This window comes from Anoplopoma fimbria, chromosome 21 (genome assembly GCF_027596085.1).
Source record: "Anoplopoma fimbria isolate UVic2021 breed Golden Eagle Sablefish chromosome 21, Afim_UVic_2022, whole genome shotgun sequence".
NCBI classification, from domain to species: domain Eukaryota; kingdom Metazoa; phylum Chordata; class Actinopteri; order Perciformes; family Anoplopomatidae; genus Anoplopoma; species Anoplopoma fimbria.
Window position 1 is genome coordinate 14,501,119 of NC_072469.1, and position 12,510 is coordinate 14,513,628.

At 47.2% G+C, this 12,510-nt stretch overlaps 1 protein-coding gene across 5 annotated transcripts in view; it reads right to left on the reverse strand.

The window, feature by feature from the left end:
- The window catches only part of nrp1a (neuropilin 1a), a 149,872-nt gene that overhangs the window by 16,816 nt on the left and 120,546 nt on the right, over positions 1 to 12,510 (reverse strand). For all 5 annotated transcript variants that reach the window (XM_054622632.1, XM_054622635.1, XM_054622634.1 and 2 more), the window contains 2 exons: positions 11,687 to 11,842; positions 8,959 to 9,125 (listed from right to left, as the gene is read on the reverse strand). In XM_054622632.1, the coding sequence (XP_054478607.1) occupies positions 8,959 to 9,125; positions 11,687 to 11,842 (323 nt within the window). The remainder of the gene's footprint in view (positions 1 to 8,958; positions 9,126 to 11,686; positions 11,843 to 12,510) is intronic.

Sequence of the window (12,510 nt, forward strand, 5' to 3'; positions counted from 1 at the left end):
GGAGGAAAGAGAGATACAGATTGAATATCAAATATTGTGCCTTTAAAATATGTGGGGCTTTATGAAGTGCGGTACATTACTGGAGGGCTATTACATTTTCACAAGGAGGAAGCCAGAGGCGGTGGGGTCAGCGATGCACGTGAGCGAGTGTCTGGGTGTATGTCTGTCTGCCAACCATCATGCCTGTTCACAACCGTGAACCATCACTGCCAGGAAACCAAATACACCCGCACACAGAGTCCTCTTTATGTCACCCTGGCTTCTGTTTCTGGGGTAAGAATAGCCTTCAAACTGGCTTTTGATGATGTAAACGCTGCCTAACTTCACTACGAGCCAGGCTGTGAGGTCAGCTTTTGTTAGCTCTGAAACACACAAGGAATCTTTCAGCCACCAGAGATAACAAATTGTCTCCCTCTGACCTCTCCTGAGGCTACTTAACCCCGCCGTACCATCCCTTCATCGATAGTGGAGGAAAAGAGTGAGCGTAAAGTGAGAAAGGCTTTAAAAGCAGGTCTAACTCCTCTTTGCATGGAGCGGCGAGCTTGAGTTGAACAAGCGTTAACACCGTCTCTGACAGGCTGAGCTGACGTTAATGAGGAGTAATGGTGTTGCTTGCAGACGCAGCTTACGTGCAGCAGCGAGGCTCGTCGGCGGAACGGGTTTCCAGAAAAACGATGAGAGACGAGGGCTTTGGTGTTGACGTGAGATGGGGTGGCGGGTCTCGAGTAGAGTGCCGAGGCATGAGCACTTGCCAGGGTGTGTAAGAAACCAGTGAATTCCTTCATGTGAGAGTGAGCAAGCAGACGCAGAAGAGTGCCGCATATTTTATAAAAATCAAAGTCAGGGTGATCTGCAACCAACAATCTCCTAAGAGTTCCAGCATGCTAAATCCATACAGTCAGAGGCTCGTCTGCCAGCCATATATGCAGCACTGCGCCACACTTAATGACTCGGAGCAAAGAGCAGGAAAGGAACATCTGCGTGCCACAGAACGCTGGGACATTCGCGCTCCACAATATTCACTTCCAGAAGTAAAAAGACATAAACAGATGGGAGCAATAAATGAGGTTCCACCATGATATTCTACCGCTCTCTCGCTCTTGGCTACTCAAAGGATTTGGATGGATGGAGACTAACAAAAAAGACAAGTCACGTACAGAGACGGAATACTTTTGTTCCTGTCTACAGGCTCAAGGGGCTTATACAGTAAGTCCCAGATTTCGTTTGGGTCCACAAATAGAGACAAAATCAAATCCCTTCAGCTTCAGACGGTTCCCATTTAATAACGCAGGAGCTGAATTCCTCTCTGCCTGGTAAAAGGCCGTATCTGGCAGCGCTGGATGAGGAAAGCGAAGCAGGATGGCAGCTTGGCTTGACTGGCGTATATATACACAAGCCCAGGCAGGCCTGTAACATCTGTGTTCAAATGGCCAGCCTGACTCATTTCCAATCCGGACCAATGGGAAAGTGGCTTACTGAAAAGGTCTCCGTAAAAAAAGAAGAGGTCTAATAGGAAGACTTGGCCTTGGGATGTTTCTCTGAAAAAAGACCTCATTAGGTGTAATGGAGAGGGAGAGCCCCTGGGAATGAAATGAGTGGCGGGGCTAATTGGGAACACTCATGGGTGCTCAGACTCCAACAATCTCAGAACCTCAGCGTGCTGGAATATGAAGAGGGTCGGATGTATGACGTATGACTTTAATCAGCATTCTGGGCCCGCTGGAAATTTTGCTGTTGTTGTGAATTCATGTTTGTGTGAATTGGCCAGTTTTAAGGGGCTAAAAATGTTCTTTCATCATTTGCAGTTCAATAGCTTTAGGGTAAGACAAACCCAATGACTTTTGGCAAAAATTTAATGATACTAAATATATGCAATTAGAGTAAAAAAAAGTGATAAACTGTGACGCTGGGATGACCAGATGAGAATGGGTGAAATTTCAGACCTCGGTGGTTGGTTGCGGGCTTGGTCACTTGGCGCAGTGGGCGTTTCCTCCAGTACGCTACATTCAGTGTAAACTAACAGGAGTAATAATAATAGTAGTATATTTTCTTGCAGACTTTACTGCCGACTGGTTTCTTATGATCCCATGAGGCAGCAATGACCCAGGTATACTACTTCCCTCTCCACTCCTATGTTTAGCTGTTTGGCTGCAGGTTCCTGTCAACAATGGATTCTTTAATCTCTCGCCGTACATATTTTAATTTAATAACGTCACTGCTATGCATCGCCGCTATCTTTAGTTAGTTCGTCAATTCGCTACACCACTGTACATGGCAAAAAAAAAAAAAACTGTGTCTGTCTGTGGGGCAGCACCAAAAGAATGTTTCGATCGGTAGTTTACACCAAATCAAAAATTGGGTTTAGTTAATCACACAGGACAGGATTTAGGACATCTGCTCAAATTTTTGGGAGCTCTGGTCACCTTTCTGTGATGGGATGTGACCATTGGGGAAAAACGATGAAAGTGTGCGACAGGAATGGAAAGAGGAGGGAAGGAAAGTTAAACGGAAGAGAAAGAGAGAACAGTGAAGAGGAGAAGGGTGGGAGGGTAAAAAGAGCCACTGACAAGCAATGCCTTGGAAGATGTGAAGGACCGAAGCACGGGTTCTCCAGTGAAGAAGTGCACAGATTAGATCAATTTCACAGATGCAGGCTGATAACAGGGCATGGGTAATGAGCAGAGCATGATTTATTAATGTCTGCTTGTTAGAAGCGGAGGAACGAGTCAGAGCCCAGCGCTAACAGACCAGGGGTCACAGGGGTCACAGGACGTTACGATGTAAAGCACAATCCGTCCCAGACCACAGAGACCACAGTGAAAACAAACAGGCCCAGATAATGATTGCTAGTGGGACTCCTTTTAGCCCAGAGCCACGGACAGCACTTGCTGACCTATATACATAAACCAACATTTAGAAATCGCAAGCGGTGCACAGTGGTTCTCGGGTCGGTATATCACTCTCAGATAATAAACCATTTGTCATCGAGCCCTGAAAGGCTGAATCATGCTTAATGGGTGATGTAATCACTGCGCGGAAAGGTGTGAATTATGACTCCTAATCTAGCATCTACAGGGATGTGCTGTGTGTTGAGTCTCTGCTGATCTAACAGAATGGAGCTGCCGTCTGGTACTCATTCACCATATTGTTATTTCTCCTTTGAGAGTGCGTGTTTGGACTCAAGCCCACCTATAGAAAAATGACACCATGCATTCTGGGCATGCTGGTTCACTGTAACTCATATCTGGAGACACACACACACACACACACACACACACACACACACACACACACACACACACACACACACACACACACACACACACACACACACACACACACACACACACACACTTTGAGTCATAAACATGCCAGACTGGGGTAAGAAATCACCCAGACTTCTCAGAATCTTTCCATAAAGCAAAGTCAGGCTGATGTGTGGGCAGGACTTCTACGCGTCCTTGTCTCCTAGGAGTTTTTTTTTCCTGCTCCGGAAAAACTATGTTTGACTCGTGTGTTTTGGGTGTTCTCTACCTTCTTGTTGTGAGACAAACAGATGACTCAAAGCCCCTTGCCACACAACAGCCAGTGTGAGGCAAGTCGTCTCACAGACTAATGAAACCAGAGAGGCAGAAAAAGCATTAGTCGTGCTCGGGCTTGTAACATCAGCCCGTTAAAGCCTGGTGTGCATGCAATTAGATCAACCGAACCGAAATACGCATCAGGGCGTTTGATTGAGGTGTGTGTGTGTGGGAACGAATGTCGGGGATTGACAGGCAGGCAGTGCATTTATGTATTTGTGTGTGTTCCTACAAGTTTCAAGAGATGATTTTCCAATTATCCCTCAACAGCGGTGGCAGCTGTGGGCGTGATCATTAGGTCTCTCCGTTGCTTCACGGCATTGTCTCTGTGCTGACTGACTCAGATGTGGAGCAAGGCCACATGATACATGGTTGAGGCCAGTCATTGTTGTGTGGGTGCAGCGAGGACACATGTGGTTTAGGAGGGGATGGGGGAGGAGTGTGGGGAGCGTTCAAGAAAACAGCGAAGGCTCAAAAGCTTTATCTCTCGCTGCTTGATTGGCCCATAATTGAGTTGCCAAGAAGTTGCATGCAGCAATCCGTACGGTGGGAGAAGTTTACTGAATACTTTCTTTTAAATCCATTTCCAGCTTCCAATCTGTGTGTGTGTGAGTGTATGTGTGGGCTGCTGACTGAATAACCGAGGCCTCAGGGGAACGGGTTTATTCGTTTTCCCTCACCATAAAACAACAACAAGAGAAATGCCAAGGGTGAGGAAGGAAGGAGAGAGCGCTCCACTGTGTTCCGAAGTCTGGGATGCAGCTGGTACACATACACCCCCCCACAACTTCTGGAAATGCTTTATGGATCTCAAAGGACGGTATAGTTAGGAGAGAGATAGCCTGGAAATTATTTCGGGCCATCAAATACAGAAAGAGCCTCAAGTCACCTGTTGTTGTTTTTCCGCATACAATCTCTGATTTAATTTAATTTCTATGGTAATAAGAGAAAGATGACATATTTGTGAATGGACTAAAACACGCAGCTACTTCACCGTGCAGCTGAAGAGATGCTTTCGTAGTCCCAGACGCAGTATTTCAGAAATCTTTTCTAATTTCACCTACAGGGCTTTGGTTAGCGGAAGCTTTTTCGGAATAGCTCCATTACCTGCAAGTGTAATTAATTCTCCTTTCATGAAAATTGTATTACTGAAATGCTGCAGGACCTATGAGCTCCACTCACGACCTCCCATTTATCACGGTGTTCACCTGACAGTCTATTTTTAGTTCCCCCCCACCGACACCTCTCTGGTGGCATTAAATTATGCACGTCTTCCGATGCGTCTGTTTTTCCCCCTGACAAAGAGCTATGTATAGGTCAGGTGACAGCTGTATTAGAGTAAAAGGTTGTCTGGTTTGTTGTGTGTGTCTGTGCTCAGATATGTGCCGTTGTATGATTAAGCTGGATAAACAGCCCAGCTGTTAGAGGAAGCATTTGTCACTGAGGTTTTTTTGTTCCTTCCTTCTGAATCACCTTTAAGACTCTTGGGTCATTCCCGTCCTTGCAACACACACATGACTAACGCTCTGAGTCATGATTATGAAACTAAGAAACAGTGATCAGGAAGGAAGAGAGGACGACCTAAAGGTATGTCATGTCTGGAAGCTGCTTGACGATCATTTCCCAGGATACACAGCTGCGGATGACTCTTTTCTTTATGTCTTCGCTGCAGACGCTGAAAATCACACTGATTACGGCAGATTTAGTCTCGGGGTACTTATGCGGCACTGTCTCGTTTCATTACCTCATGCCATCCCTCATGTTTCGATTTCTCATCCCACTTTTGGGCTACTCCACTCGAGTGTGGGTCTCTATCCTCTCATTGATTTTCCAATTGAGAGCGAGGCCCAGGGAGCGGCGAGGCACAGAGAGCGTCCATTGTTTCCATCCGTTTCAACGCGATGGTGATCTCACCGGCGGCCACATGCCAGCCTCGGCTCGTCTGCCCTCGCTGGACTTCATCAACTGAGAAGCCGCTGTTAATTACCTCTCCGTATTGTAATTGCTCATCATTCGGCACGGCGGTGAGCCATGGAACGGGGGACGGACGCGAAGAGAGAGACAATGGCGGTGAAGGGGCCGTTTCTGCAACTCGTTGACCTGTGGTAATTGAGAGCACATTCATATCTGCAGGATATGGCAGAGAGTGGAGGTTTGGCGTCAGACGTTCGGCTCTGCACTCGGGGGGGCCTGAGCGGCGTCTTCGTCGATTAGTGGTCGTTTGGTTGTTCACGCGGCCAGAACTCAACCTGTTATCTTTGCTAAGTGCTGTTTGCCTCATAGATTCACAAAGCCCCCATCCTCTTCCCTTCCCATGTAAACCCATGACTTGTTCCTCTGTAAATGGTTGACTGTTTAGATTAGTATCACATGCAGGAGATAAAGGAGCATATTGTGCAAACAAACACTGATGCTTCTCCTGTTTAGTGCTGTCAGCTGTCAAACAAGCAAGATAAAAAGCATTTCTCAAATGACAAAGGTGTAAGGGACTTGCTATCTCCTCTTATGATTAAACAAATTAAGGTTATCATAATCACATAAAGGCTGATAAATACCGATGAGGTAATTAAGGCATCATGCATCCTGGCAGGATGATAATGGCAGGAGCCACTGTTAGCTGAATTATAGATATAGAGAGCAAAGTCAGCTCATGAGATAACCTACTGCATATTGCCATTATGAGTTGCTCAATAAAGAGGCTTTCAGGTATTGACAGTTGGGTTTCTCTCCAAGACAGTGTAAATTATTCATGTTGTGTGTATAGGCGATCAATGGCAGCCACCCGACGGAGATCCAGTCTTTGGTTTTATCGTATCATTCAGGTGCTGTGGTGACTCTCTGTTCATTTCTCAGACATATCTGAAAAAGCCTACAGCACTATGCAGCTTCTTTGCAATTTCACCCCGCTGTCACGTTCCCCGTCATTTTTTGGGACAGGACGCGAAAAACCCCCCCACATAGCTTCCTCTCAGAGACGAATGTGTTGTGGAGACGCAGTGTTATGTGTCATTTGGCTTTCTTTGAGGAGAGTTCGTAAAGCAAGGATCAGCCTATAAGCTGGATAGAGTGGGGGTGTGCACCCCCTCATTTATTTTTTGCTGCAACCTGCTGCGGAGAGCCACGCTGTTTATCCTCCTAATCTTCAAAGACGGCCACGACTCACACGGGCAGATAATATGCAGAAATCTCTACCCTGATAAAGATCTGTGGACAGGCATTTTCAAGAGAAATGAACAGGAAAAAAAGGAATGAGTGAGAAGATCTGAAAGGAACAAAGGGAAAAAAAATGAAATGAAGGATTATTGCCTCTTTCTTTGCTCTCTCTTCAAGCCGCAAGCCCCCTCAGAAGGACATCTGTCCATCCCTGTGTACACCAAAGGGCTGATTAATGGCCTGGCTAACCCGGCACTCGATGCTGAACCACACCACACCAACCTAATTACCGAGAGAAGAGCATCTTGCCCTCCTCCTCTCCGTGCATTAGAATGAGGCGGCATTAAAATGGATGACAAATCTGGATTATGTTCAGCAAAAATAAGAAGGAAAGCAGAGCAAAAGAAAAAAAGCCCAGGAATCAAACGGCGGCCCTGTCATGAATAATAAAAACGGCTGGCCTCAAACTGCAGTCAGGGAATGATAATGAAATAAATAATGAATTGATTACTATGCATCTGACGGCGCACCGAGATGATTTGTACGTGCCGCGAGGGGAGCCTGAGCTTGTTGCGGCACCATGGACAGGCCTAATGAAAGAGGAATGAAGAATCCTACTCTTTTAATACCACTTGTGATAATTGGGCCTCTGCTTGGAGTGCTCGGCACAAGTGCATCGCACTCCTTCGAAAGCATAAATCAGGTGGAGACCACAGACTTGGCTCTGAAATTACAGGAGCCCCACTCAATGTTTTGATGTGATTAGTATCGGGGAAATCAGCATGCCCATTAGAGCAAAAATCCAGATTTGACTGCCAAATCAAATCCTCGATATGATCAATACTATAGCAGGGGCAGTCTAGAGTGGCAACAAATCATTGTGATCACTTGTAATTTCCGCTGACAAAAAGGGCAAACCGTGCCAGAGAGGCCAGCAAGCCTCCGCTGCTACCCTTATTACACATATCTGACTGTGAACAATGGCATTTCCTTTCAGAGAGAAAAAATGCTTCAATACAACAGACTTTTTTAACTGCTAGAGGAAGTGTTGAGGGAGGCCGTGCTTCTTCCTGATCCACTCAGACGCATGCCGGGTTCCTCTGCGGGACAATATGGACCCGGCCAGACCCTCCTGGTCGCCCACAAAGCCAAGAACATACACATGGACACACATGCATGAAAGAATGCACTCCAAACCGCACACACCCAAATGCTGAAAAACACTGATTCAATTAGTCCGAAAGGAGCAACCAGGGACCTCAGGAAAATATTTTCATAGCGGTAATAAAGGAAAAGCTTGCTTATGGCCCTCCTCGAGCAAATATTTGGCTTCGGGTCATTCTATTATGCGTCCCGGGAGGAATATATAGGGGCCCAAACTTTTCAGCAATGAGGCAAGGACTGTAGAACAACAGTAGAGAAAGAAAGAAAACAGTCTGGGCATTTACAAGGCCTGGAGGCTTTCGGTTAATAAATCAAACGTGCGGCAAATGCATCCAGGTAGTGTGGCTGTGTCACGGGGGGGGGAGATAAGTCACATATACCCTTACTTAATCTTTCCATATATACCTTAATCTTTCCACATAAAGTTCCCCCGGTGGCTCATGATCGCTTTGTGCAGATAAGCCGACGGACAGAAAAATATGACAGGGCCCTGTTTTGGTGTATGTGTGTGTATGTGTTTGTGTGAGGCTGGGCAGGATGCCTGGACTAAATCCCAGCATCCCCGGAGGCGGCCACTGTTATCAAAGAATAGGAAGAAGTTATCAGGTAGGACGGGAAGACAGAGAGAGAGAAAAGACAGAGACAGATAGACGGAGAGAGAGTGGATACAGGCAATATTTCCGAGGTGTGGACTCGACCGCCCCGGAGGACCATCAGGACGGCTGGCATTCATCATCGAAATTGTTGGGTCTGGTCAAAGCGCAACGGAGACACTGCACCTCCAGAGACTGAAGGACAAACACAGAACACTCCTGTTGTGTTCAGGCAGGAAGCAGTCACTTCTAATACTGCGTGCACCCTCAGACTGTGACTCACCGCCAAAAACATACCGCGCGGGCAGTTGGGGAATTGTTCTACGCTGCCATGGTTTACTCTTCAGTTATTCTCTACCTCTCCTCCTTAACTGAAACTACCTTTAATGCCACTTTTCTGTGATATTTGAATCTAATACCTCCTTTAATAAGCACTTCTTTGTGACATGAGTAAAAAGATGTGGTACCTGTATCCACTCTTTGTTTGAGTCCTCTGCCGGCGTCCATGCATTTTCATAGTAGTTGAGTCTGGAGCGTTCTGGGGACCAGCTGGGGTTGTACTGGGACGAGGCCATGATTTGGTCCGATGTTATCTCTCCCGATTCCATTCCCAGAGGGTCGCTGCAGTCAAAGTCTGAGGGGAATGAAAGAGATTGTTTTAGTGGAATCTTCAGCACCAGAATGCACCCGGCGCGTGCTTTCACTGTCCCCCGGAATCAGGGCTCGTCTCTGGGGAGGAGGACACCACACGACAGGCACTCAGCGCTGCTGGCCGGAAAAAGAACAGCGCATCAGCGACGCCTCAGTAAATCCTCCCTGTTTCTCCCTCTTTAGTTTCTAATGGAGGCTGGATGGAAGTGTTTCGCATTAAGGCGTAAAAATGTCCTCATAAAACATTCAGTGTGGGCCAAGATTACGCCAGTATTAGGTGTTAAAGTGACTTTCCCTCCAGTTATTTCTTCCACTGACTGCATCCGTTTCCCTCAGCTCCCTATTGGCAGTTTTTTTTTTTTTTTTTTTTTTTTTGCAGACAGTGGCCACATTCCCTAACTTGGTCTCTTGGGGGAGTTTAGCTGTGTTTAGTTGCTGTGTTTTTGGGCCATAAATCACACTCAATGGCTAAACCAGCCTTGGTAGGAGGCGGTTTCCCCTTGTTTGTGTTGACATGGGGCAGTCATTTTGAGGCATCTTGGGCTCCGGGACTGAAGACTGAGCCCGGTCAGCTTGGGGTCGGCCTCTCTAACCCCTGGAGGTCAGACATGCTGACACCGCCGAGGACAGAGCCGCTGCAACATTTGGAACTAACAATATGACCTTTTGGTCTGAGCAGGAGTCGTATAATGTCACAACTACGACATTATACGACTGTGAGGGCACACTTTCACACATTCATGTGGACCATTACTCTACTTATTGTTTATTTACTCCTTTTTTTCACCTTATGGTGAAGTTGATCATAAAGCGACAGTGTTTCAAACCCTGAGGTCGCTAGCCTGCGATGCTCCTGCTGCCATGAACTCGCGGCCCTTGGCCCAAAAAATGCAGTCATGTGCTTGTGTGTACACAGACACACTCTCACTCAGAGGGCACAGGACGGGGAGCAGTGTGGAGCAGCTATGTGGCTGCTGACTACGAGCTAACACAGATGGTTCCCCCATCTGCCACACTGCTAAAACACCTCAGTCACTGGGTCAGCGTGCACGTTTGTGCTTTTCAGTGTCGACGCGGGGCCGCATACGTGCGTGCACACTCTCGCTGAGTCTCAACGTGAGACCGAACACACTGTCTCGCACCTCTCCAGCCTTAACGTGGGCAGCTCTCTTTGAGGAGACTGCCCGTTCTCGTCAAAGTTTTGCACTCAGGCCCACAACACGTAGATAACTGGATCATGATCAGCGGAAACACAAAGGGGCGTTTGTTTGCCACTAAGGATGGTATCTGATCATGTGGGTTACCAACCGATGCGGGGCTGATAGCCGAGGAGATAGCGAGGGTGGTTGGACAGGCGGGGAGGGTGATGTGGGGGAATGAGAGCAACGAAAACGGGAAATAACAGAAGACAAGGCCTCCTTTCTTCACCTTATCACCTCGCATCAGTAGCTTTCAGCTCAAGTGGTACCGTTCCCTCTGCCATGCGGAGGCGAGAAAATCCACCGTGTATTATGCATAAGGGGATTATGAATGATTCAAGTGGTATAAGACTGGAAGAGCGCAGGCTTGAAGTTTGGAGATTTTTCTCCTATCTGGGATGCGTCTCGGTCGGTGATGTAAGCCCGAGCAACTCATGCAAATGAAGATATTTACTGATCAGGGGTCAGATAATTCACCATGCCTCTTAATTGGGAATGTGAAAAGTTGATTTTAAGTAATCTGAATTTAGATGTGTGATTAAAGCGAGTCAAGTAACTCGGAAGGAAACTGAGGAGAAATTACATCAGTAGTCATCGCTCATTCCTGTGAGGCGGGGTCGTTTGTATGTGTGTGTGTGTGTGTGTGTGTGTGTGTGTGTGTGTGTGTGTGTGTGTGTGTGCTCAGCGCCTGTCTTTTCCTCTGGGCAAGACCTTTTTTGGAGACGATTAGTAGGTTTGTTGAACGTCATCCATCTCCATCTCTATTCAAAGACGGACTGTGTTCGTCTGCGGTGGTCTAGCCTCTGGACAGATTTATGACTCCTAGCAGCGCTCGTCTTCCTTAATGAAATGTTTAGCTGGAGCGTTTTGTGGAATGGGGTCAGGGGGTCGAGCCCTGCGATGAAGGCGCTGCATGTTAAAGCCCTAGGGGTAGTGTGTCCGGGGTGGTTACTGGTGGGGAAGCTGCCTTTTGGAGCCCGTCTGGGCTCACAGTGTGTAAACTTGTGAGTCTTGTAAACCACGGGAGGCAGACCCAAATAAAGAAGCAGTAGGTGTTTATTTAATAACTCTTAAAGTCTGTTAAACGTGTGGGAATTTGTCATAATAGGAGCATTTGTGGTTTCAGTTGCAGACAACATCTGCTACTTATTCTTAGTATTAGTCCTCGGGGGGTGACTTTATTGCCCTCAACTACCTAGTTTCAATTCAGGCTCATCTAATCCAGATTTTCTTCCACTAAAAAAACGTCTGTGGATTGTGATCTCATCTTGATTACTACCTTAATATACAATTTCTTTTTACATCCCCATCTGTCTAATTCTCAGTGTTCTTCATGTCAGCTCACCCTCCGGAACGGTCCTTTCGATCACAGTGAAGTTGGCGGAAAAGCCTTCCTTAGCGATGGCGCTGTCGGTGTTGATTGTCAGTGCCAGGATGCCCGTGTAGGAGATGATCCTGCCTGGTGTGTTCTGCCCACAGTACCTCCCGATGTATGGCCCGACTGGAGAGAGAAAGGGGAAAGAAGCACAAACAGTGTTAGTCGGGTTAGACTCGGGTTAACTCAATATTTGTTTGTGTGCCGCAGCCATGTCACACATGGGTTTAACTACCGACGCCACCATGGAGGTGTGAAAACTAGTGTGTCAGTGAGGTATGGATTTTTTTTTTTTACCCGACACCATTAAGGCGCTTGAGAAAAGACATTCTTGCTCGGCCTGTCGGACACAAAAAGAGCCGAGCAGAAGAGGGACCTGTGGTTTGGGCAGGTCACAGTCTCTGTGTATTTGCTGGCCGTAAATTCCTTTGCCTTTTCTTTTTGTGACTTGAGGCGGATACAGCTGCGGCCGAGTGAGTTTTGTGTAGGAGACTGGGTCGAGACAATAGGGGAGTATTAAAAAAGAGTGAGAGAGAGCAATAAAAGAGAAAGAGAGACATGTTCCACTGAGCAGACTGAGTGGAACGGGGAAGCGGGAGAGACAGGGGAACGGGAGGCGGAGGGACATTAGGGGGAGACAGATCGGCATGGGAGAAACCTGGGTTTGGGATAACGGGGTGGGAGCAAGAGAGCAGAGTGACCTTGCCCTATGTCTCTGATGTGCGCTATGATCCATGCACTTGTGTGGAGTGTGTGTGTGGAGACCTGCAGCTTATCTGTGATTAGTAATGCTG